Consider the following 25553-nt stretch of genomic DNA (forward strand, 5'->3'; position numbering starts at 1 on the left):
ATGGTACATTCCAACCCATGTAACTATATCTTCATGGATATCTTCAGGGATGCCAAGCTGAAATGCTACCACATCCAAAAACATACTATACAGTCATGTGCCTCCAATTGAGTGTTAACAGTTTGATGAAGAAATACCTATGACTGGAAAAGTCATTTATCCCAATACTTCTGTCCATATAGTGTATGTGGACACTCGTGCAGTCACACATGAAATCAGCTTCAAGCTTCTGCAAGTGGGGCCTAAGCTGACGAAACATAGAAATGGGATCAGAAAGAGTTAAAAGAAATAAACTAGACCATGTTAAACGGAAACTGTAAGGATGATGCCCAACCGTCCCTTTTTTTTTTTTATGCTGGTAAAATAAAACTATGCTGGTAAAAGTGCTGGTAAAATAAAACAGCAGGCTAAATTCAAAAGCTTGTTTTGCTTCTACTTAAAGGCCCCATGACTTTTTTTTTTTTTTTTGCAGCATAAATCAATGATGTATGAGGACTCTTGCAGAAAAGGATAAAACACTAAACACAAATATTGGCTTTGGGACTTTTAAATGCACAGACGTTGCCAGTATCTCATTATCTTAAGTATTTGGAAATACCTTATCTCCCTTTATATTACAAAATAATATATAATAACATTCTAACATCAAGCGAACGTTACATACATGAACTGTAACATTCTCTCAACCCCTAGTAGTTTTATTTATGTTGTGTGCCATTGTCATTTCACTGAATTGACGCTTTAGACTGTTTAAAACAAGTTCGGTTCAGCTGTTCGTGTCAGTGGCTCAGGTGAGTGTAGTATCACAAACCTAAGCAAGAACATTAATCCTGGTCAGTTGAATGCAAAGCCAAATGCATAACCTTCAGTAAACTTATATTTACAGTCAGAGCAGCCAGTGAAGTCCTTAGAGCATGAGATCATCCATCTCTGTGGAAACCCAATGCAAGTTTTTGTCCTTGTTCTCCTCCTCTTCTAAATTAGATTGCATGTTCTCCTCAGTCATCTCAATTATCTGCTCAGGTTCATGGGAGAGATTAATAGAATGGTCATTTGCTCCACTGTCAGTCATTTTGATTGTAGTTGGGCAACACTGTGTATGCTCCAGGTCCTTACGAGATCTGCAGGTCAGGTCCTGATGTATAGTGTGACTGCGGCTTAAGTATTTGGCATGGTTCAGTTTGGCCTTGGAGTTTTCAGGCGGATGGATGAAGCCGTCAACAGTTTCTCCACGCCGTAGCCGTCTTCTATAACTCCGGTCATCTGAGCCCTGATCCACACATGAAAAAATCAAGAACGTTACAAAGAAATATAAAATCAACGGTGAAGCGTGGCTTAGAAAAAAATACATGATTACCTTATTAGGAGATTCGGTCGAGAGATGGATGGTACTGTCTTGTGATTTATTCATCTGCTGTGTTCTGGCCATAATACATGATGTTATTAATCTTTTAACCCACATTTTAAAAGTCTAAATATTTAGCAATTTATGTAAGGCTTGGTGTAGATGGTTAGGTAAAGAAGAAAAAAAATAAATACATTTTTAAATAAATCTGTATAAATAATACAGATTAATCTTTCTCACACCTTTGCATAACAGGACTGCGTTGGACAACAGAGGGCGCTGTGAGGGGAAAATAAGAAAAAAGAGAGATGAGATAGAAATGAGAAACTCAATTTTCTTTTTGCATCACAGTTGATTATGTGGTATATATACACACCACTTACATTTTCCAAGATGTTTTTGGCCTATACAGAACTGTTTTACTGAATCGGCATCAAGACTGGATACACAGGCTTTCTCTAGAATCCTAAGAATCGAGGTGTTCTGCAAAACAAAAATTTATTTTACGGTATATAAAAGATATTCTGATTATATAAATGACCAAATAATTGAAAGTGAGAAATGCTGCTGTAATATTAAACTGTAAACTGAGATACAAGTCAACATAAAAGAGAGAAGGCAGTGTTCCCATTACTACTCAGCTGTGGAAATATGGAAACGAATAATTATAAATGTAAGCCTGCATACAGTCTCTTGAGCACAGTCCATTGCAGTGCGCTGTCTCTTGTTCCTGAGGTGTGTAAGAGCCCCAGCTTGTAGCAACAGTTCCACTAGAGCCTGGTGTCCTCCTCTCACTGCCTCGTGTAGAGCTGTGTTACCCTGATTATTAGCCAGGTTCAATGAAGCAGCACTCTGCAGGAAGACAAAGCCATTAACTTCTCTTCCATTTTACTCTTCGTCACAGGCTAACCTCATGTGACTTCCTTAAGAATAAATATATAAGTAATACTACAGCATGTTTTGTGAAGTAGAGTGCAGACAAGTACCTCCATTAGCACTGCTACTATCTCCTCATTACCCTTTAAACAGGCTTGGATCAGGGGAGTGTTCCCAAACTGATCCTTCTTATTTAGCTTGGCATTGCACTCCACCAGAGAGCTCACCACCTACAGAAATACAGAGAGGATGTGGAAGGGTGCTGTGTTAAATTATAATCTCCCTTTACCGATTCAGGATATAAAAATTTTTTTTTTTTAAATCAAGAATAATGACTGACATTCACTGTACTAGTCTATGCGTTTAAAAAGAAAAAACATTGCTATTCCCTGATAAAATTGTACAAAAATCTAAAATAATCTTTGATCATTTCTCAACTGTCAATCAGCCCAATCTGAGAATATCTGATTCACTGAACGCAACACAAACTTACCAAAAGATAATATTAGCAGAGAAGGATAAACTAACACAGTGCTGGTACCAGAGAACTTTCAGGCTTTTGTCTCAACAGTGTGCTAAAATAGCTTTCACTAGCTATAGTGCTTAGACTGTTCAACCCAAGTTAAAAGAAACACACTTTACATTAAAAGGAAAATGAATAATAAAATCCACATTAAAAAGTCATTAAAACCCCATATTCTGTAAATGTGCTGTAAAGACTAACATGGGGCTTCTAAGTGGCTCAATAGAAATGCATTCCTTTCTGTGAATTTTCTGTGCTCTTGAATTAGAATCAATGTGAACACTAACGGTTGTGCAAGATGTTCATGGAAGGATCTCTTATCACCCATAGGAACAAATAAAAAGCAGCAAAAAAAAAAAAAAAAAGATCCTTTGAGGGGGGAAAACCTACATTTCTGCTGCTGGAAGCAAAGTAACACTTCACTTTGGTTCACGTTTGGACCCAATTTTGAGATATTACTGAATGTGTATGCAACAACTTTTGAAGTATGCAGACGGGAAATTTGAAAGAGCAATACAGACGCTCCCCACCTTCCGAACGACCTTTCGTTCCATGAATTTGTTACTGTGTTCTTATTGACTATGCATATCTTCTAATGATAAGAGCTATAAATACTATCAAATAAACAATAAAATATACTAAAACAAATCGAAATAATAGAAATACTGTATACAATATTTTGTATTAATAAAAAAAACAAACAAACAAAAAAATTCCCTTAAAAAAAATACATTCGCCGTATTCCAATGCGCATCATGTAGACTTGTTACGGTCGATGACTACCTAGCGGCAGCTCTCCTCCCTTTTGAATTTTTTCGACTCCGGACAAATTTCACTTTGACGACTGGTTCGTATCTGCGAAAGGTCGTAAAGTGTGGAGCGTCTGGTACTGTGCATGGTTTAGGATTTGGGCTCAGGTGTGGGATTCCCATTTAAAATAAACAAACAAAGAAAGAAAGAAACATTCTATTTTATAAAACAGCTTGTTAGAATCAAAGATAGACAATATAAAAAAATGATGTTTGACTGAATGTTCAGTGATTATAGATATATAGAGCATAAAAATATTATAGATTATAGATATATAGAGCAGTGTTAATAATGCAGAAGCACCTGTGTGTGGCTGTTCTGGCAGGCCAGATGGAGTGGAGTGGCATTCAGGCTGTTACAGGCGTTGATGTTGGCTCCATGGCGGATGAGCATAGAGACAAGTACTGTGTGTCCGTGCAGTGCTGCCACATGCAGCGGAGTGAAACCATCTGCGTTGCTGCTGTTCACCCCCAACCGGTCCGTCTGCAGGGTGCATAACTTCAAAAGACATACACAAACCCACAAAACAATAAGAGTGAAAGGCTAATAATTACTGTTTAAAAACTGTATAGGAGTGTAAAAAATATGTACTGAAACAAAATAGTTCATTAGTAATAATTATATTATGTGTGCTGTTGTAAAAACCAGCAGGGTGCATCATGTCTAGCAAAATGTGTAAACCTTTTGTGTAGGTTCACACTTTAGACACTGGCACAGAGGGTGGCACAGTTCTGTTTTTGCAGGCAAATCGTTTTTTTCTTCATCCTCCGGCTCTTCGTCTAGCCACTCCAACAGGTAGCGAACCTGAAACAAAACAAGCATGTGCACACACACACAATCTGAAAAAAGCTTAAGTACAACAACGAAATGGTGTAGATGCCAATTCGTTACTTTTTTGGAAAAAAAAAAAATAAATAAAAAAAAATAATAATAATAATAAATGTAAAAACCGCCATTGGTTATTTTTGCAGCAAATTGCTTAGTGTCGTAAAGTGGCATGAAAACATGGTTTGGTTCCTGGAAGTTCTCTTAATAAGCCCCTTTCAGCACTGCGCTAGCAGAAAAAGAGAAAAATGTGTATTCTGGTATTTGTTAGCGATTGTATTAGTTTACATGCAATAACTGCTCACCATTTCCACATCTCCATCTGCCACTGCTCGCAGTAACTTCTCCACCTGCCATTAGACACCAAGAGAAACAAGGTCTCAGACTAAAGCCAAAACTTTTTAGCATGGAGGCAAAAAGCCTCTTTGTGATGCAGAAGAAGGCGTCGGTCTCACCTCCTTCAGCCGAGTGCTCAGAACTGAACTCAGACCTGGTCTGGTTTCCACAAAGATGAATGATGACGTACTGGACACAGAGATGCTTCTGCTGCTGCTGTCCTCTGGCTGTGGAGAATGACTGGGATCCTAAAGAAATCCATTAAACCAAACAAGCATTTTCTGTTCATTGTTCCGCTATTCCTCTGCACTGAGCTTCTCGCTGGCTTCACTAGACATAATATACTGTAATGATCTTTACATAGCAATTTTTAAAAAGCAGTTAAAAATTATCAATGATAAATTATTACATTTCATTCATAATTTTTTTAATAATTTTTTTTCTCATTTTTATTTATACTTGATTAAGAATTTAAGAGCATTTTTATTTAATTTCAATTACGCTTTACTAGTACTATTTACATCTATAACATTTATTGTACGGTTGTTTTATTTTCTGCTTATTAACTTTAGAATGTTTTTTACAATACTGTGGTTACATTCTAATGTATGAGAGATGCTATATGCATGAAGCCTATTATAGTTTTTATTATTCAAAACCATTTACCTTTTTACTGGCACTATCATATGTGCGTTCCAGCAAGGACAGAACCTACAACATGACGAGAAAACTGTTTAGTAGAAGTGTGTGTGTGTGTGTGTGTGTGTGTGTGTGTGTGATATGTGATTAGAATTAAATCCAAAGAATTATTTGTCTTTGTATTACACAAATGCACACAAATAAATGAATGTGAAATTCAAGGTGTAATTATTTTACATGCTTCAGCAACCTTTTCTAATTAGTTAATTAAATAGAAGAGGCACAATGCATAAAATCCTGCAAGTTCAGGTCAGAGGCTGGCGTTAAAGCGTTAAAAATATGTGGGGCTCATGGACTACAAAAGGAGCCCACTTTGGGTAGCGAGCCAAGTCCAAGTTTGTCAAACTGTCCAAATTGGGCAGGTCTCTGCCCACTACAGTCACAGATCCTTGTTCTTGGCTGGGAGGAGATGCTTTTCTGGTAAAAGCTTGTAAAGAGTTGTTTTTTAAGTTACTGTAGCCTTCCTGATTACTCAAACCACTACTCCTCCTCTGACTTCCCTCTAATCAATAAGGCATTTCCTCTCCCAGAGCTACCACTCATTGGATGTTTGTTGTTTTGTTTTTCCTTACCATTCTGCATAAACCTTGAGGCCATTGTTCATGAAATTCTTCGTTCAGCAGTTTGAAATACAGAAACCTGACTATCTTGCAGCCACAACCAAGCCACATTCAAAGATGTGTTACTGTATAACATCAGCTGAATGAACATTTGGAAAAGTCACTAATTGAATATGAAATGCTGTAGTGTTTAGTTATCATGCAAGAACATTCTCTTCAGAAGATCCCACTCCTCTTCGGGTGCTAAATAAATGGGAAATCTTGGAAAGGTTGAATGTTGCGTGTAGCGCTCTGACCCTGGAGTTGAGTGCGCAGTGCAGTGGGCTCTGATTGGACTTGTTGTGGAGGAGAGTGAAGGCACCGTTCTCCAGTAGCACCTCCATGATGCCTTCGTAACCCCAGCGAGCCGCAATGTGCAGTGCCGTATCCCCCTTATCATTCTGCACGTTCAGTTGGCATGTGTGCAGGTCGTAGTAAACCAGTGCCTTTACACACTAAGACATGCACAAACACACACAAACACAGAAACACACAAATGTCCAGGTATGGCTTAGCATGAGGGTCACATGGGGATTCTCTATATAATCTTACTTCATGATAACACAGACTTTACGGATTTAAATTAACAGCATTACTCAATTTACATTACTTACATCCTCGTGGCCATACATGCAAGCCAAGTGAAGAGGAGTGTTCCCATTGTTGTCCTGAGCATCTGTGTTTGCTTTATAGTGCAACAGCAGCAGCTACAGGACCAGAAATAAATACAGGTGATGAAGAAAACACAATATCAGAGTCAGAGATTATGCCAAACCATGAGCTAAGTAAGGAATAGAACACAACAGGGTGTGCTGATTCAGGGAAATTAATCAGGAACAGAGTGGTGCAATGCCATTAACAAGTATGTGTTTTATTTGTCAACATTACCTACTATTATAGAATGACACATACATCAGATCTGTTCATAATTAGATTTTGTCAGGATCTGGGGGTTCCTGCTGGGGTTAAGGCCTTTTTTTTTTTTTAAGGCCTGTACTTGTGTCCCTGTGTCCTTAATTAATTCCTATTGTTTCCACCTGAATCCTGTTAGCCCCGTGTGCATTTAAGTTCCCCTTTTGTGTCAATCTTTTTGGCTTGATTGTTGAAGTTCTGTGGTCCGTTTGTGTTTCTAAATTTTAATCTTTGCCTTGCTTTTTCTGTGAATTATTTTTTTGCCAGTTCCTTAGACACTCTGTTTAACATGTTCCCCCCCCCAGAGTTAACATGGACATTCTTTTCTCTTTTGAATTGTGAACTTTTTTGCTCTGCTATTGTGCTGTAGTTTTTGAGACCTGAGTTTTTAGGATTATAATTATGTTTTTTTAGACACTTAGTAAAAGTGTTAGGAAAAAGTTAGTTAGAAACCCTTTTTTTTTATTTTTTATTTTTTTTTTTTTATAAAGTTTGTGCCTGTGTTGCATTTGGGTTCACACACCTCACTATAGCAGACTGCTAGAGCTCCTGCCTCTCGACTCAAACGCAGTTCAAGCCCTGACACGTGTTTTTATAATTGTTGAACATCCCAAAACAAGTCAAGTCCTGGCATCACTTACATTACAGCAACTATAAAAATTCATTCAACAGACCCTTTTTTCCAAACATGCTAAAGAAAATCACCTTACAGAAAACTTTATAATGAGAAGCCAATATTTGTTCATGTAAAATACCACATGACATCATGCTATAAGCAGGTATATTGATACAAAACACTCACCGTGACACTCTGAAAGCCCTTCTGGCAGGAGAGGTGCAGAGCTGTGAGGCCGTGGTAGTCTGTGGCATTCACTGATGCTCCCTTTGACACCAGCAGGTCAACCAGCAGAGCCTGACCTATTCAGCCAACATATATTCTACTTGTCAGCTAAAGCTGCGGAAATTTAGTTAAAAAAATATAATAGACTGAGAAATAAACTGAACTTTACTTATAAATATTAGCATTAATAGTCAGATTTGGAATGTGTTATTTCATACTTTTGACATTGCAATAAAGTACATAGTAAGACAGCTAACCACATATAGCAGCAACATGAAGTGGAGTGTAGCCTCGGTCATCCCGTGAACATGAAGTTACTACGGATGGGTCGTTTAATCTCCTGGGGATTAAACATTTTTTTTTTTTTTTACAAATCTCTGATAGAAAGCAGATGCAACAGCCAAGATTTAATTTTTTAATTGAAGTGCATATACCATAATATACACAGTTGTCATTTTAAGAGAAATTAAAGTCTTCAAATTAAATTCAAATTTAATCCAAACAGGTTTTGTCAAACATAAACCACACAACAAGTGCATAAAAAATGGATATGAACAACTCAGGTGCTGTTTTTTAGTTTATAATATTAGAAATATAAATCTCTCCAAACCATTTCCTACTGTTCAATGGTTCTTTTGTCAAAAAAATATATTTTGGTTCTGGTTCTATTTATTTTTTTTAGCAGTGGGTAAATACATTTGTGTTTATAGCAATTCATCGCAATCATAATCATTTGTGCACAATGTGTATGGTAAAGTACGACCACAGCGCAAGAACGGTTCAAAATAAACAATAATAATTAGACCGTTTAATTGGAGTTTCTAGTTCTTAATTGGAGTTTCCAAAACATGCTTATGAGCATGAACACATAATAAAGTACTAAAAAAAGAAAGCTTACTTAAATAAATTTAATTAAATTGAAAGTGTTTGGATCAGTAGTGATACTTTTTTCAATTTTACTCATGTAAATCTACTATCGAAAAAAATAGGTGTGGCCACATTTGTGCTTGACTTTACGAAATGGATTGCACTGCATGTAATCTAATCATATATACTAGGAAGAGCAAATAAGATGCAATTAGGATTTAATTAATTCAATTTAAAATTAAAAAAACAAATAAGCGATTGGGACGTTATCTAAAAAATTTATTAATAAAAGTGAATTTTTTTATTATGTGCCATAAGTCATTTTGACTGCTCTTCATTAAACGTTTTATGATGTGTACTGTGTGTGTGTGTGTGTGTGTGTGTGTGTGTGTGTGTGTGTGTGTGTGTGTGTGTGTGTGTGTGTGTGTGTGTGTGTGTGTGTGTGGGGAATAGAGTTCAGTCTAACCCTGACAAATGCAGGTCACATGCATCACAGGAGCACAGGGGATGACACAACTGTCTCCTGTCTTCCTCAATCTCGCCTTCACTTAGCAGCCGCTGGACTTCTGTCTTGTTCCCATTTGCTATATGCTATAAGACACACACAAAGAACACTAAACACATGCTCAGACTAAAAGCATTATTAAATGTATTAATTTCTTTGGTATCTTTTAAAGAGAAAAAATAATGCATTAGTGTTTCTCACCTCAAACAAACAGTCTATTGGTGTAGAAGACGTTTGAGAAAGAAGATTCATCTTTTGCCTGAAGAACAATTTGTCATGCAGCTCTCCTGAGCCCTGTGCACCAGGGAACAAGTTTCAATTTACATATCAATATATAAAAAAATTTAAAAAGATACTGATTTTTGTGCAATAGCCATGACTGGAAAAAAATTGGGGGGGCTATTATAATTACAGTTCTAGCAACTGTTTGACCCACTTTGACACCCACTTGTTTAATCATTTTCTCTCATGGCTACAGAATGCAGTGGTTTTGATTGAATTAGAAGCTTAAACAGCTGGATTGTGCATTTCTTATTTGTGAACAAATAAGAAAACCCTGGAATGCATTTGAACTGTAAGATCACTTCAAAAAGATTCCATGAATGAAAGTGACTGATGGTAATGCAAGAACTCTTTTTGCTGTTTAACATTTTAAAGCCTCCTGAATAACTACCTATACAGTTGCACTCACCTGAATTATGTGACATTCTTCTCACTTATTTCACTGCCAAAATAAAAAACTATTCATCAATCACTGCTGGTCTCAGACCCTCCTTATGCCTAATTTTTCTTTCACCCTTACACACTTAATTCTACTCTCTCTACCTTTAAACTAACAACAGCAGATGAGATCTCTTTAGTCATTCGGAAATCTAAATCAACTTCCTGTCAATTAGAAATGACAACCCCCTTCCAACTCAGTAAAAGTATGTCTGTCAGTTATTTTGCCTTTTATCACTGAGACCATCCATTCTTCTCTCACCTCTGGCATTGTTTTCAACTTCTTTCAAAATTCATTAATAACTCATGCACTCAAGAAACCAGGTGCTGATCAAAATAACTGATCATTTCAGTCCAATCTCCCATTTTTATACAAAGTTCTAGAAAAGGTAGTTGCGGCTCAGGTGCACAATCACCTATCAGTAAATAACTTGTATTTTATTATTAGGTAGATTGCAGTCTATTGGAATTGTAGATACTTCCTTGTCTTGGTTTAAATCTAAATCTTCATGCATCAATGCAGTTGTCCCACAGGGTTCAGTTCTGGGCCCCTTACTATTTATCATTTATTTATTGCCACTTGGGTGTATCTTTCGGAAATATGGTATTCAATTCCATTGCTTTGCTGAAAACCTACTTCTGAACTTCTTCTATCTCTCCTCTCTCTAACTGTTTGTCTGAAGTTAAAGCTTGGTTCACAAATAATTTTTTTAAGCTTTACAGTAGTAAAACTGAATTACTTCTTCGTGGGCACAAAAAATAGTCTATCTATGACTAGTAGTTTCTGCAAGTGTATTAATGGTTTTTTAACAGCTGCACTGGCTTCCTGTTAATAAAAATCATGCTTTTCTTATAAGGCTTTACATAACCTTGCTTCTTCATATTTATCTGACCTATTCTCCTTCTCGAACTCTTAGATCAATGTCCTCATCCAACTTATTTATTTCTCGTATGCATTTGGCAACTATGGGATCTCAAGCTTTTAGCTACGAACTCTTGATATCTGCAACAGCAACTCTGTCTCTGTTTTCAAATCTCGTTTGAAAACACATTTTCAGACAGGCATATTATTGACATTGTATTTGTGTCTTATTGTTGTAAAGTGTTTCATTATTTTAAAATAATGTTAATTGTTTGGGGGGTTTTTTGTTGTATGTAAGGTGTCTGAGTGTCATGTAAGTCAAGTATAAACATTTATTATTATTATTATGAATATTATTACAGTGGAACCCACTTATCTCGACCTCGGTTACCTCGACAACCCTATTAAGTCGACGTTTTTGAAGTGGAACCGCCAAATTCTCGCTTTGTCTAAGCATTTTTTATCGGTTATGTCGACGAACCCTAATATCTCGAGCACAAGGGGGGAATAATTTGCCATTTAACGTCGGTTATCTCGATCGGCACTGTGCAGCCGCAGAAGAACTCGCGAAAGTGGCGGAAAAATCAAACCTTACAGCTGCTACAGGTGTTGTATTGTATACTGGTGAATCCCTGCTGTTAGTTAGTGCACATATGCCTTTTGTTGTTAAATGTTATGCGATGAACGGGAGGCGAAAGCCGCGCGGCGCTTGGTAGGAGTGCCGGTGGGAAGGCACGTACCGGGATACGCATGAGCGATAACAGCGACCACCGTGAACCAACATATACCACCAATAACGGACGGTGAGAGTGTGGAAGTTTAAATAGGAGCTGGTGATGATGCTAAACGAGCACCATATGTGCGCGATTAAAGCCGGGAGCTTCAGAGAAAGCGGCCGAGAAAACACCTGCCACGCTGAAGGGGGCCGAAGGGGGCGTGGCAGGTGGAGTCCTGACAGATAAACATGTACTGTATGTTTTTTTTCTAACATGCCTTCATCAAACAAATCGCGGCAACGCTGTTGTGTAAAAAAAACCTACAAAAACACGTGCATGCACATTCTCATTTATTAACGCACATCATGTACATAAAGAAATTTCAAGCATGTTAATATACTGCCGCCATTTTGATTTTCGTTTATCTCGATCATCGGTTATCTCGATGCATTTTGGCGACCACCTAGGACATCGACATAACCGGGTTCCACTGTATTATTATTACTATTATTATTATTAAATGAATGTCAGGACATAAGAGCATGCACTATTCATCCCCTAGCTCTCACCGTCGGCCCTTGATTAAGGTTTCCTTGGCTAATGTACTCCACAGCTGCCTCAAATGATGTCATGCAGTAACTCAGGTCATCCTTGGTGGAGTTGCAGAAATGGAAGTTTTTAACATAACTGAGATTTGCCATCCTGAAAAAGTGAACAGATTTGTTATCAAAGGAACCAATAAGAAAAAAAAAAAACAGCTGACAAATAAGTAGGCAGCTTTCAATTAAATGTAATTAAAATAACACCTAAACCAATAAACAGACTGGCTTTGGAACAACTCAAATATGATGCTCAATGACCGCTTCCTGCTTCACTTACCAATTAGGAATCTCAGTTTTGACCAGTAGATACAGAATAACTGAAAGCAGATCATCTGCGCATACAGCCTCCAGGTTCACTGGATAAACACAGAGAGAAGAAACTCGTCCTTCATAATTTCATATCGTCAGCTTGTGCTCCAGTCTCAACATTTCTACACACTTTTCCAGTGTCTGCTTCACTAATCTAAAATTTGGCTGGCTGGCAAACAGTTGTCAAGACCAGATTGCTCTCCTTTACACAAACAGTGAAGTGTTGTTGCGCTGCCAGCACTGTGTATTTCAATAATAGCAGTCTGCGGTGAAACAGTATTAAGTATTCTGTGTGTGTATGTGTGCATGCCAGCTAATCTGGTTATTATAGTAAAGTTTGGGAGAATGGCTGGACGAAGGGACAAAGGCAGCATTGTTACACAAACGCCAACAACACTGCCCTGTTAAATCGCGTTGTCAAGGAAAACAATAAGGCGGAGTTACCGGATGAAAGGAACTTAGATATCATAAATTGACATGTCACTATTTCCCCTACAATGAACACAACCTTCGGTAATGCTGAGCAGAAACATATTCCAAAAAGAAGTTTACACAAAAAGTAACACACCTTTGCGGCTGGGTGACTGCATGATGGTGAAGACAACCTTCCTGAGGCAGAGCAGCTTCTGCTGAGGAGAGCTGCAGCAATTAAGCTGGCTTAATTCCCTCTTTGCACGAGGAATATTTATACTTAAACAGAGAAGTAGAAAGAGGAAATGTCAGACAGAGAGGGATTTAAATAACAAAGAATCGACTAAGAACTGTACTGCAGGTCACCTGAACTCTGACTTGACTCCAAGATCTTTCTGCTGCAGCTCCTGCAGCCCTCTTGTTGTTTTATTGAATGCAGCATCCTATTAGATTTGGAAAAAAAAAAAACATGATGGAACATGCTGTTATGAGGAAAATCATTAATGATGGCGTGTCCTTTTTTTTTGCCTCAAAATTAAATATTCGACCAAAACTGTATCCTAAAGTGCATTATTTACCGTTGACCACAGCACTTTATTAACATGAACATTATGATTTATTTAAATAAAATGTCATACTTTTTCTGTTTATCTGAAAAGGTCAATTAGAAAACCTCATTCATCACTTATAGTAGCTAGAGGTCATGTGCCTTTCTTTTTTTCCTTTTTTGAAATTTTATAATTTAAGATAAAATTATTATTATTTAAATTCTTAAATTTAATTATTAAATTATTATAATTTAAGATAAACAAAAAGGCAGCTTGTCATGTGACCGAAAAACCGTACAGCATACATACAAACATACTTATGGAGGAAAAATCTGTTAAACTCATTGTTTAATAGCATCATGTTTTTAATCTATGTATTATAATGATGGCATCACAGATCATTTTAGAAAACAAGCATTAATATATATATATATCTGTGATTTGCATTGTAGGTGAAACTACAGTCTCCTTTTATAGAAAACTAACTGATGACTTCTGATGGTATAAAGCATCAACATTAAAATAGGCAAACAGACAAAATACTATATACACACAAACCTGAGTTGCTTCAAGAGTTCCTACATAACTGAAGAGGAGATCATGGATATCATTATGTATGTACATCTGTCAAAGAAATCCAAAAAAAACAGCAGCATTAGCAACAGAATAAATAATGTGGTCTATCGAAAAAAACCGAAATGTAAAATATCTGCTCAGTTCTGATTTAGGTTTTATTACCATGAAGTGTGATTACATTCTCAACATTTAGCTTATTGTAGGAAGGAAGAGAATGACATTCAATATTTCTTTTAAAGCACTTGCATTCTTCCCTTTGGTTACTGCAGGAAAAAAAAATTAATGTGACAGCAGCCTTATGTAAACTTACCTCCACTGCTTGTTTGAGAAGGGTCATCTGAAGCTCCTGCCTGGTCAGCACCTTCTAAAATCCACAACACACACTTTATCAACTCACAGCACAAAAAACAGTACAGGCTACAGCTGGACTCTAGAGTACAAGAGACCGCTACGTACCAGACGTGAATCTCTCAGCAAGCATTGAAGACATTTTGTATACAGAGCATGCACAGCATCCTGGGGTGAAAAAGAACATGAAGTTATTCTTCCTTTGACTACACAACACCTGCGCTAAGGAGTAAGAAGGGAAATTATGCTCTCTCTCTCTTTCTTACTATGTGATGGCGCAGACCCTTCCGTTCCTGTTCTTTGAAGGACTGGCAGAAGGAAGCAATGAATTTATTCAGTTTCTCTGCATGGCGACCCAGGAAGTCCTTTGCCTCCTCCACATTCTTCAGGCAGTAGTGTGAAGGGGCAGGACTCAGCTTAACTGACAAAAAGAGTTTCACAAAGATCATGCTTGTAGAGGTCTTTTAGTCACTGACAACTTGCACTTCTTTAACAAAATGTTTTTTTTTTCTTGAACCAACGTGCACAAAATGTATCAAATAATTCTAATGAATTTGATTACAATGATCAAGGTGCCAGTCTTAATCTAGGTTTTTCCACGAAAAAAAAAAAAATATATGCACTGGAACCACTTGAATAAACACACTACCGATGTAATTACTCACAAATTGCTATTAATAAAATTTACATTACACACATTTACACCATATGGACAAAAGTTTAAGGAAACATGCCCATAAGATTCATGTGTTTTGAACATCCCATTCCACATGTATTCCATTTCTGTTGTTATAATTAACCTTCACTCTCCTGGGAAAATTTTGGAGTGTGTTAGTGGAGATTTGTGCTCATTCGGCTCTAACAAGGGTGTTGGTAAAGTCAGGTACTGATGTGGGGTGAGAAGATTTAGGGTGCAGTCAGCGTTCCTATACATCCCAAATGTGTTTAATAGGTTTGAGGTCAGATCTCTACAGCAGGCCACCTCAAGATCTTCCACTCCAGCCCATGTAAACTATATATTCATGGAGCTGGCTTTGGGCACAGGGGCATTTTCATGCAAGAACAGGTTTGGGAAATGTAGTGAAAATGTGATTCTACACATCCAAACACATCCGACACAATTGTAGGCCTCCAACTTTGTGGTAACAGATTATGTGGAATATGTGGAACCACATATGGCTGGAAAAGTCAAAATACTTTTGTCCATATTGTGTATATCATTACATGGGTTTACATGTTATTAAAATAAGACGGAAACATAAAAATTATTGCTAAAGGAGTCACCGGATTTTGCATTATTAATAATATCTGCAATATCAGTAGTATAATAAAGGAGCATAATTTATATGAATCTATAAACTAAACTAATACCAGGTTTAAAGATATGCTTTAGCAGCTATGTTCACCTATTAACACTAGGTATATATGCACTAAACAGAGACATGAGTCATTATTTTGTTTAAGAACTATTTGTGGGATTTTTCGAAATGTAAAATTTATTACAAAATATTGTCAATCAGTAGCAAACATGCAAAACACAATGGATTATATGACCTCCACCAGTTCCCTGGACTGCACTGACACCTCAGGAGCCCAGTGTATAAACATGGAGAGCTGTACCTGCGCTCGGATCAGAGTCGATCGGTCGAGTGATACACAGGATACTGTAAGCCTGCTCCTTCTCATTGTAGAATGTCTCCTCAAACAAAATAGGGACTGAAGCAGGACTCACAAACCCAGTCAGCAAATGTACCTGGTTGTTTTCTATCGACACCTCCTGAAAGATACGAGATACGATGGAAGAACAGAGCTTACAATCATATACTGCAAAACTCCACCTGGTATTAGAGTAATAGATAATGGACATAGATTAGTTGGGTGTGTCTGTGTGTACCTTCCCATCAACTGTCTGGAAGCCTTGTTCTGCAGGCAGAAGGACATAGCTCTCAAACTGTTCTGCTGTGTACGAACTAGCTGTTAAACTTTCACTACATGGAACCAAGACCTACAGACACAAACAAAAAACGGTCGTTGAAATCCAGTGCATGCAGGAAATATCTGATCCCCATATATTTTCCCCTAATTGAAAGTTCTTTGTCTTTTCATCAAGCTTTCATTTCTACCACAGTGAGATTAACTATAGCATTCACATTAATGTTACAGATAAATATGCACAACATATCGTATTATAATAGCAAATTTAATTTCTCTCTTAATGCAATTCGATTGAAAAAGTCACAATTACACATCATTTGCACTTGATGGGCAACCATATTTACTGAGACCAACCAACAGCTATAGACACCAAAATGTGACCTTATGTATGCTCTATAAGACTACAAAAGGCAAGTGAAAGGAACCGAAAACTAGGTGCGAGTGAGGTCACATGGTATGCCAGTGGTCATTGATCCCAACAACTAAGAGGTTTGAAAAATGATCCAATCAACACACTTGCAGTAAAAAAAAAAAAACAACAATTAAACAAAAGGGTTACACAAGCCAGTGCACTCTTAGTGCCGGTCCCAAGCCCGGATAAATGGGGAGGGTTGCGTTAGGAAGGGCATCCAGCGTAAAAACATGTGCCAAATCGAGCATGCGGATCATGAATACGGATAATCCGCTGTGGCGACCCCTAATGGGAGAAGCCGAAAGAAAGAAACAAAACCCACCCTAAATATGTATGTGAACGGCACAAACACAGAGCATTCTTACCAAGAGAAATTTTCTTGATTGGTTTAGCAGAATATGATGAGTTTTATACTAGTAAATGTTTCTTTTGTACATATCTATTGAATATTTACTGACTTGTGCTGTTAATCATTAACAAAATAATGTAAGAGCTATGCAAAAAATGCATCAAGAGGGTGAGAACTGTGATCTCAACTCTCACTCCAAAAATAAAAAAAGACTGTGTCGTCAAACAGCCCTACTCTAGAGTGAGATGAATCATAAACATTAAAGAGATTTTAATCTTGTGCAGTGTGAAAGAAGGCTTATGCCACAGGTCCAAACACAATCTACAATTGATTCTGAATGGCATGGTAACAGTCACATGGTGAAGACTGGATAAGTGATGATTGTCTCTCTGTGTATTTGCTCTGAGGCTCAAAAATACACACTGCACAATAGAGACAGAACAAATTCACTGTTGAGTTTCATGTTCTGCAGCACAAAAGCAACACAATTAACTGAAATACACTATATGGCCAAAAGTTGTTAGTCAAACCTCCCATTTCAGATGTATTCTCCAGCTTAGCTGTGAGAAAAGCCCTCACTTTTCTGGGAAGACCCTCCACTAGATTTTGGAAGATTTTGGCTCTAGAGATTTGTGCTTATTCAGTCACAAGAGCATTACAGGGCCTTATTCAAGGGCCTAGTAGCGGCAGCTTGGTGATTTGAACTCACAACCTTCCAATCAAAAGTCCAACGTCCTACCCACTAAGCTACCACTTACACCGATCTCACTAATGCACATAGTTTGCTTCCCAGTTTAGCCCAAAAGTGTTCAGTAGGGTTGAGGTCAGGGTCTGTACAGGACTTCCCTCTGTGACGAATCAGAGTTCTGGCTGCGTTTCCCTCCGGGATGAATAAAGAGATCTATGTAGCAATTTCAGTTCCAACACTGACAAACCATGTCCTCATAAAGCTTGCTTTATGCATTGGGGCTTTGTCTTGCTGGAACAGGTGGGTCATCAGTTCCAGTGAAGGACCACAGCAAATACATCTTAAACAAATGTGTGCTTCCAAATTCATGGTTTTGGGAGTGTTGGTTGGGTGTTCACAAACATTTGGTCATATGGTGCATATGATAAAGACAGCGAGCAAAATCGGCACATTCATTACAGGTTGGACACATTTTATCGGCAGTATATTTCTATGCACTGCACAGACAAAGACAAAGACTAAAGAAAACTAAAGATTGCTTACAACGCCATGAACTTCTGCCACTCGTGTACACAGGTCTGGTCTTTGCTTCTCCAGTGCCAGGTAAAATGGGTTCTTCAGAATATTTTCATCATACACAGCCATAGGGACCCAGCACTCTGACTCCTAAATTGGACAGGGAGGATAGTGAGAAGGAGAGAGAGGACAGAAGAATGACAAGGTGAAAGACAATGTAGGTAGAATGAAAAGCTGAAAGAGGAGGACGCAAGGTTAAATGGAGAAAGAGAAATAGAGCAGAGAGGGCATTGCACATCACATTAATCCTATTAGCTCAGATTAATAGAGTCTGGTTTGCTGATTAGGGTCATGGCTGTGGCATTCGAAAGGTGGCACAAAGGCAGATTCATACCACAAAGCCCAAATTAAACGCCTGAATACAGTACACACAGTCATGAAACAGTCAGGAATATTCTCATCTTAGGTGCTACCTTGATGTATTTGGTGTACTCACCCCGAATAGGATTTAGTTTGAGATATTTGTGGTCCCTAGCAAGAGAATGTTTTGATAAATATGTGAAGTGAAACACACCGAAAATGCTTTCTGTTTCTGCATGTCTAGAAATGACCTCGCAAAAGGACCGTTCCTCATTTGCAAGTATTTCTGCACAACGGCATGCCATGCTTCCAAATAACATGCTTCTTCACCACTTGAGCCTTAGTACCACAAGAAAATGATTATATTCACATCAAATGCATAACCCAAGGACACGGCATTTCATAAACCAAGTGATGGATGGAATTATATTCTGTGCAATCGATTCAGAGCTCAGAAGGATTTTTCGATACGAAAGCGAAGCTGTAACGATGAGCGCTGCCGACAAACAAGTCAAAACCTCCGTGACCTTAAACAGTCAAAGAAAGTTTTTTTAGAATGCTTCCAGTACATGTATTACATGTGATCTGTTATATGTGATAAATGAATAGGTTCCAGCGTTCCCACTATAAGCCACATGTCAAATTCCCTGACTTTCACTGACAAAAAAAACTGAATTTTCATGACCTATAATAAACAGAAAAAACACTGTTCTTCTAAGACAAAAACCAACCACAGAGTGTTTTTTTTTTAAGTCCATCCATTTGCAAGGGCCTTGTCAATCTTTACAATTAGCCTAAACATTAATACAACATTGACGAAGATTGAGTTTAAATACCTGACTAAACCCCGGGTGCAAAGGCTAAGAATTAGTGAAGACTTAACAGTAATTAGCTCGCAACCTAATTAGCTACATTTTCAATTCTGTCAGTGACCACTTATGCTACCTAGAAGTAATTTTTAATTATAGCTAGCTATCTTAAGTTATATCTACATACCTATTTGTTCTGAGGATCTGTATGACCAGTGGGACTCAGTAAGCTTCAGGCACCATAAGATTTCAGCCTCCAGGGTCTTTGCTGGTGTTAAGCCGAGACATGCTTCACTGTGTCTCACACTACTGTCACTGCTGGAGGTGAAGGATTCATTAGCTGACTGCTTTTTTTTTTGTTTGTTTTTTAAGCTATATGTGGAGGCTGCAGTGGAGTAGTGATGGGAACTTGGGCTGAAGATGATGTTCCTTACTGTTTGCGTGGCAGCGAAGTGCTCCCTCTCCCATATTTGATAGCTTGATAGTAGTTTTACTAACTTTACATTTTGCTTTTCTGTCGTCTATTTTTAACACCTAGTCTTTGAAGAGGTACATTTTCCTGGCATGTATGCCTTAGTTAACAGGTACAGGTCGGATAAATAAGCCCACCCAGTGGAATAGGCAAAACTCATGAAACAACGTGATAAAGAATACATTTTGATAAATGGAAACTAAAATTTAAAGCGACGAAGAAAAATCTCTGATGACATGTCTGGAATAGTCTGGATGGAATAGACCTTTTAAAATTCCATAATATTCCAGAAATTCCATGACCCGTAGAAACCCTGAAGTTCCCGTTAAGCCAAGGTCAGGACTGAACCGGTGACCCTGGAGCTGTGAGGTGGCAATGCTATGCGACAGTAAAAATTCATCACCACATGTACAGTTAATGTTTAAGACAGAGCAGAAGTAGACCAAGTAATGACATGGGTAGTGTCAGTGCTTGATTTGTAAAGCATGAGGTACCTGTACAACTTTACAAGTTCACAACAAACGTTTGCTCAGGACACTGGATTTATATTGGGCCAATTTAACAACATATAATATTAACAACATGAAAACATAATTACCAATATAAATCACAAAGACTTTTTTTTAGCTTGTCTAATTACACAGATTACTCTGTAACGCGGTCATGTCTCCTCCTGAGGTCGCAATTAACAAATAACATTCCTTTAAGAAAATAAATAAACAACAAAAATAAAAACTTTTACACAGTACACAATATATTTTAGGGCCAAACAGAAGCCTGGTTTCTGACATCATCTTGTTTCCCAATCACATTTGCTTCAACTTTCCAAAACTGAAAAAAATCAACAGCTGTTTTAAACAAGTACATGCAATATACACTAAAGCAAGATGATTAGTTTTTTTTAAGGGAAGTAAGACACGTTTTTACTGACACGTTCTTACTTTTTTAAAGGGAAAGCAAGACACGTTCTTACTTTTCTAAAAGGGAAGTAAGACACGTTCTTAATTTTTTCAAAATGAAATAAGACACAATTGAATTTTTTTACTAAAAGAAATGCTGTAAAGTTGCCTAATCTTTTCCCCCAATGATTTTAATACATGCAGACATGTATTAAATCTTAACTAGTTCACATTTCTTAGACACACTATAAGATTCGCATTGGTTCTTAGGCTAGAAAGCATTATCAAGCCTATAATCACTGTTTGGATCGGTACAAAATCTGATCAGCAGTGAAATGATTTTTAAAAGAAACAAAATATCTGCTGTATACTCGCTTAAAAGTATTTCAAGTGTAGAACTCGAGCTACAAATCCCGTCACTATACTCCAGCTAAAGTGTCCGGATACTCACTTGTTTATGCCGATTAAGAAGAGTGTGTGACAGCGAGAATAATCGCATCTTCAGACTCTTAATATGACAAATCAGGAAAGACAGAGCCATCAGTGAGCTTTTCAGAGTCCAAGGATATAAACTAGCGCACTACATAGTCCAACACGAACCACACGATCCCTGAGGGCAGGTTATGACCCAAGCCTTAGTGTAAAACAGGGGCCTCCACTCCACCACACCACACCCCCTTCATCACCACAGTGCTGCAAACAGAGGCTGAGAAGCAGAAGAATTCTAACCACACCATGTGATCTGGCATTTTTGGGCCAGAACTGCCTGGCGGGGAACCACGTACTCGTGATGGTGAAGGAAACATTCTGCTGTAGTGATAATCCTTACAAATTCCTTCTTTTCAAAACAATTTCCAAACAAAATCAAGACATTTTTTTGTATGCAGGTAGACACAATGTTAATGTTGAAATATTGAGACCAATCCCAGGGCTTTTTTTGTTGTTGGCTTTTTTTTTTTATAGATGTTGACACATATATAATGTCATGCCCACAGTGACCACTGAAACTCCATTATCCACTAGAGGTATGACACCAGCCTTCTTTTAGACAAGATATGTGTTGTGTCTAACAAAAGACATATATAACAGAAGAAATGTCTGTTTAAATCCAAACTAACATAAACCACGTACATTTCACACCAGTACTAGTCCTGTCACTCAGTACTGGTCTAGTTTATCTCTAGGGTACAGCTAAATAGTTGTTAGATGTTCAGTATTTTACAGAACCCAGAAGTCAATATTTTAAATCTTTGGTACTGTATAATCATCAAATCTTCTTTCAACAAGAGAAATGTTTAATTAAAAAAAATCTTCAAGACCAGGACAACCTGCTTTTACTTCCTCTGATGTACATTACAGTCATCTTTAGTGTTGATCCAGTTAGTACAGACAAACAGAGAGAAAAAAAAACAACCCTATACTAATACTGGGTATGGTCTCACATTGCTCTCCACATCACAAGCCATCAATTCTTCACTGTATGGATTCCAAACTATATAAAAAACAACAATAAATCCTGTTAAATGTTGTGACTGTATTGTGCAAATCGTGCAGTTTCAGTTCCCAAATATGTTCTATTAGATTCAGGCTCAGGACTCAGGTTGACTAGGAAGGCCAGTGACAAACAATATTGTTATCATGTTCTAGGTCTTTGTGATATGGTACATTATCATGCTGGAAGTAGGCATTAAAAAAAATAGATCAATCTTGCTCATGAAGGGCTGCAATTTTTCAGCAACAATGCTCATATAGTCAAAGATGATTGATTGGTATTACCAATCCCAGTGTGCGCCAAGAAAACATTTGCCACACCATTACACCACTTCTACCAGCCCAGACTGTTGACACAAGGATTTTGGAGCCAAGTTCTAACATTTTACATCCATGTATCTTTTAGACCCAGATAAGTATTTCCAGTCTTCACTGTGTAGTTTTGGTGAGCCTTTTCCCCCATTGCCTGAGCTTTCTGTTCTTAGCTGACAGTAGTGGAACCTGATATGGACTTTTACTGTTGAAGGCAATTCACCTAAAGGTTTAATGTGATTCTGAGATGCTTTTCTGCTCACCACAGCAGTACAAAGTGGTTATCCGAGTCTGGTCATTCTCTGTTGACAAGGCCTTCCAGTCTACTGAAGTCACTGGTTTCTCTCATTATTACACCATTTTAATTAAACTCTAGACACTCATGTGTTAAAAAAAACAGCAGTTATAGTAATACAGTGGGTATGGAAAGTATTCAGACCCCCTTAAATTTTTCACTCTTTGTTATATTGCAGCCATTTGCTAAAATCATTTAAGTTCATTCTTCTTCCTCATGAATGTACACACAGCTCCCCATACTGACAGAAAAACACAGAATTGTTGACATTGTTGCAGATTTATTAAAAAAGAAAAACTGAAATATCACATGGTCCTAAGTATTCAGACCCTTTGCTGTGACACTCATATATTTAACTCAGGTGCTTTCCATTTCTTCTGATCATCCTTGAGATGGTTCTACACCTCATTTGAGTCCAGCTGTGTTTGATTATACTGATTGGACTTGATTAGGAAAGCCACACACCTGTCTATATAAGACCTTCCAGATCACAATGCATGTCAGAGCAAATGAGAATCATTTGGCTGTATTAGATTAAAAGGGGGCTTCTACTAAAAACTGAGCAAAGGGTCTGAATACTTAGGACCATGTGATATATCAGTTTTTCTTTTTTAATAAATCTGCAACAATGTCAACAATTCTGTGTTTTTCTGTCAGTATGGGGTGCTATGTGTACATTCATGAGGAAGAAGAATGAACTTAAATGATTTTAGCAAATGGCTGCAATATAACAAAGAGTGAAAAATTTAAGGGGGTCTGAATACTTTCCGTACCCACTGTATATCAACCAGACTGTCTATCCCTAACAATCATGACACAGTCAAAAGCACTAAGGTCACATTTATTCCACATATTTAGTTGCTGGAATGTATATCTATAACTGTATGAAGTGCACTGCTGCCACATGACTGCCTGATATGAAAACAACACAAATACATGTTAATAAAAGTGCTCCTATTAAAGTGCTGAGTCAATGTGCAGCTTCATTACCTCAATCTCATCCTGAAGCATGGTTCTGTTTACGTGACTTCATTTTTGCATGCTATTTTATTTTGCTGGCTGATGATATAACCAGAACTAAGTAACTTTCTAAGAATGATGTTTCAGGAACTCATCCAGTCCTGGTGATGAGACAGCATGTGAAATGAAATTCACGAAATTCCAAGAGCAAATCAAGAACTACGATGACGGATTTGGAATGTAGTTAATATAATCAATCTACTACAATGGCGTAAGACTGCAAATTGCATTAACGGCTCTGCGTTTAAGCGCCTATTAGTGAACAGTTCACTGAACGGTACACGTCAATAATGGACATGAATGTAAACAGATATTCTGTGAGGAAAATGAGGATGGGTTCCCTTTTGAGTTTCAAGGGTTCTTCCTTATACCATCTCAGGGAGTTTTCCTCTTCCTCTTTTCACTGTAACTACTGGCTCGCTAATGTATAAAAATACATTTCATTACATATTTATATCTGTAAAGGGGTAAAAGTTTATAGATTACAGCTGGAATCTATACAGCTGTACACTGAGGTGGGAGGGCTACCAGGAAGTCTTAAGGTATTGGACTCTAAATCGAAGGGTCACAAGTTTAAATCCCAGCACCACCAAGCTGCTGGGTTCTTCAGCAAGGTCCTTATCCCTCAACTGCTCAGCTATAAGTCACAAATATGCCAAACGCCGTAAATGTAAATATAAAAGCCACATGACAGTTTATGGCAGTGCTGCTCGTTCAGCCAAACATATGGTCTTAGCTGCATAAGGAAGGAAATACAGGTCTTGCTAAAAAGCTCACTTAGCTTGTGACATTTCCTCATGGTATGCATTCTGTCGTAATCTTACACTTTACAGCCCTGCTGATTTACCCAGACAGACAGACTGCACTAGTCTGATTCTTCTAACCAGTTGTTATTAACACGAAAACCCCACACATGGGTAAAAGCATGGATGGAAATGACAGGAGAGTAAACAAACACAGAGCAAGCTAGCTACTACTATAACATGGCTAGCAAAGGTGCCGACTTAGAAAACGGCATTTAAACCTTAACAAACACGCCCGAAAAGGTTACCTGGTTTATGTCAGTCTCGTCTGCATGATAGATTCAGAATTTATTCCATCAGATAGAGTGTAACCCAATCTGCCTGACTCGACATGACACTGTTAGCCAGAAGCTCCTCACCAATGCACTTCCTCAGCATTCCCACTTCAGAGTGACAGCTTCAACAGCCAATCAGAACAGACATACTCCAGCCAGCCCCGCCCACTACATGCAGGCACACGCAGTGTGTTTGTTCAAAAAGCACAGATTCCGATCAATTAGAAACTTCAATGCAAAAAATGAATGAAAAATTAACGTATAAACGTTTCAAACTGTATAATCAATACGTAAAATCATAAATAAAAAATAATAATAATACCCCTTCAGCACAGATATAATTTATAAATACAATCTGATTAAATATTGGACTTTTTATTAAATTGGGTATAATAATAAATAAGCAAGTACATTAATTAATATTAATAATAATAATAATAATAATAATAATAATAATAATAATAATAATAATAATAATAATAATAATAATAAACATTTTGTGGATTTCTTTCAGCACAGATATTTGATAAATACAATCTATCTGATTAAATTTTAGACTTATTATTAAATTGGTTATATTAATCAATAAGCAAGTACAGGAGGAAGGTGCACACAGGTGGACTATGTTCTATGCAGGAGATGTAGCCCAAAGGAGATTGGAGACTGTAAGGTGTTGGCAGGGGACAG

General features: G+C 37.6%; 2 protein-coding genes across 4 annotated transcripts in view; one reads left to right on the forward strand and one right to left on the reverse strand.

Annotated features, from left to right (window-relative positions):
* Positions 1–25553, forward strand: part of urahb (urate (5-hydroxyiso-) hydrolase b) — a 464718-nt gene that overhangs the window by 395477 nt on the left and 43688 nt on the right. The window lies entirely within an intron of this gene.
* Positions 585–24995, reverse strand: ankrd27 (ankyrin repeat domain 27 (VPS9 domain)). 3 transcript variants are annotated; one of them, XM_083546217.1, is made up of 30 exons: positions 24840–24995; positions 18158–18280; positions 16125–16235; positions 15851–16007; positions 14497–14651; positions 14339–14398; positions 14193–14246; positions 13865–13930; positions 13125–13201; positions 12916–13037; positions 12316–12394; positions 12006–12138; positions 9340–9432; positions 9100–9224; positions 8024–8106; positions 7728–7843; positions 6628–6720; positions 6271–6468; positions 5382–5426; positions 4835–4963; positions 4685–4729; positions 4236–4358; positions 3858–4052; positions 2332–2451; positions 2033–2197; positions 1729–1828; positions 1588–1624; positions 1358–1421; positions 1117–1270; positions 585–1015 (listed from the first exon to the last, which is right to left on the reverse strand). In XM_083546217.1, exons 2-30 carry the CDS (start codon positions 18257–18259, stop codon positions 1008–1010), a joined length of 3009 nt encoding a protein of 1002 aa, XP_083402343.1. In that variant the 5' UTR covers positions 18260–18280; positions 24840–24995; the 3' UTR covers positions 585–1007. The 3 variants fall into 3 exon arrangements, with proteins under 3 accessions (XP_083402343.1, XP_083402342.1, XP_083402341.1); XM_083546216.1 differs by lacking the exon at positions 24840–24995 and adding exons at positions 20370–21736; positions 21795–22083 and having other exon boundaries at positions 585–1270; positions 18158–20084; XM_083546215.1 differs by having other exon boundaries at positions 585–1270.

This window comes from Silurus aristotelis (genome assembly GCF_946808225.1).
Source record: "Silurus aristotelis genome assembly, chromosome: 7".
In the NCBI taxonomy this organism is placed as follows: Eukaryota; Metazoa; Chordata; class Actinopteri; order Siluriformes; family Siluridae; genus Silurus; species Silurus aristotelis.

Coding starts and splice junctions, on each gene's coding strand:
- ankrd27 (XM_083546215.1), bottom strand. CDS start 18,259: ATGGCTGTGTATGATGAAAATATTCTGAAGAACCCATTTTACCTGGCA. Junction 1,829..2,032: donor TGGACTGTGCTCAAGAGACT/GTATGCAGGCTT, acceptor TTTGTTTTGCAG/AACACCTCGATTCTTAGGAT. Junction 1,271..1,357: donor CGACCGAATCTCCTAATAAG/GTAATCATGTAT, acceptor TGTGTGGATCAG/GGCTCAGATGACCGGAGTTA.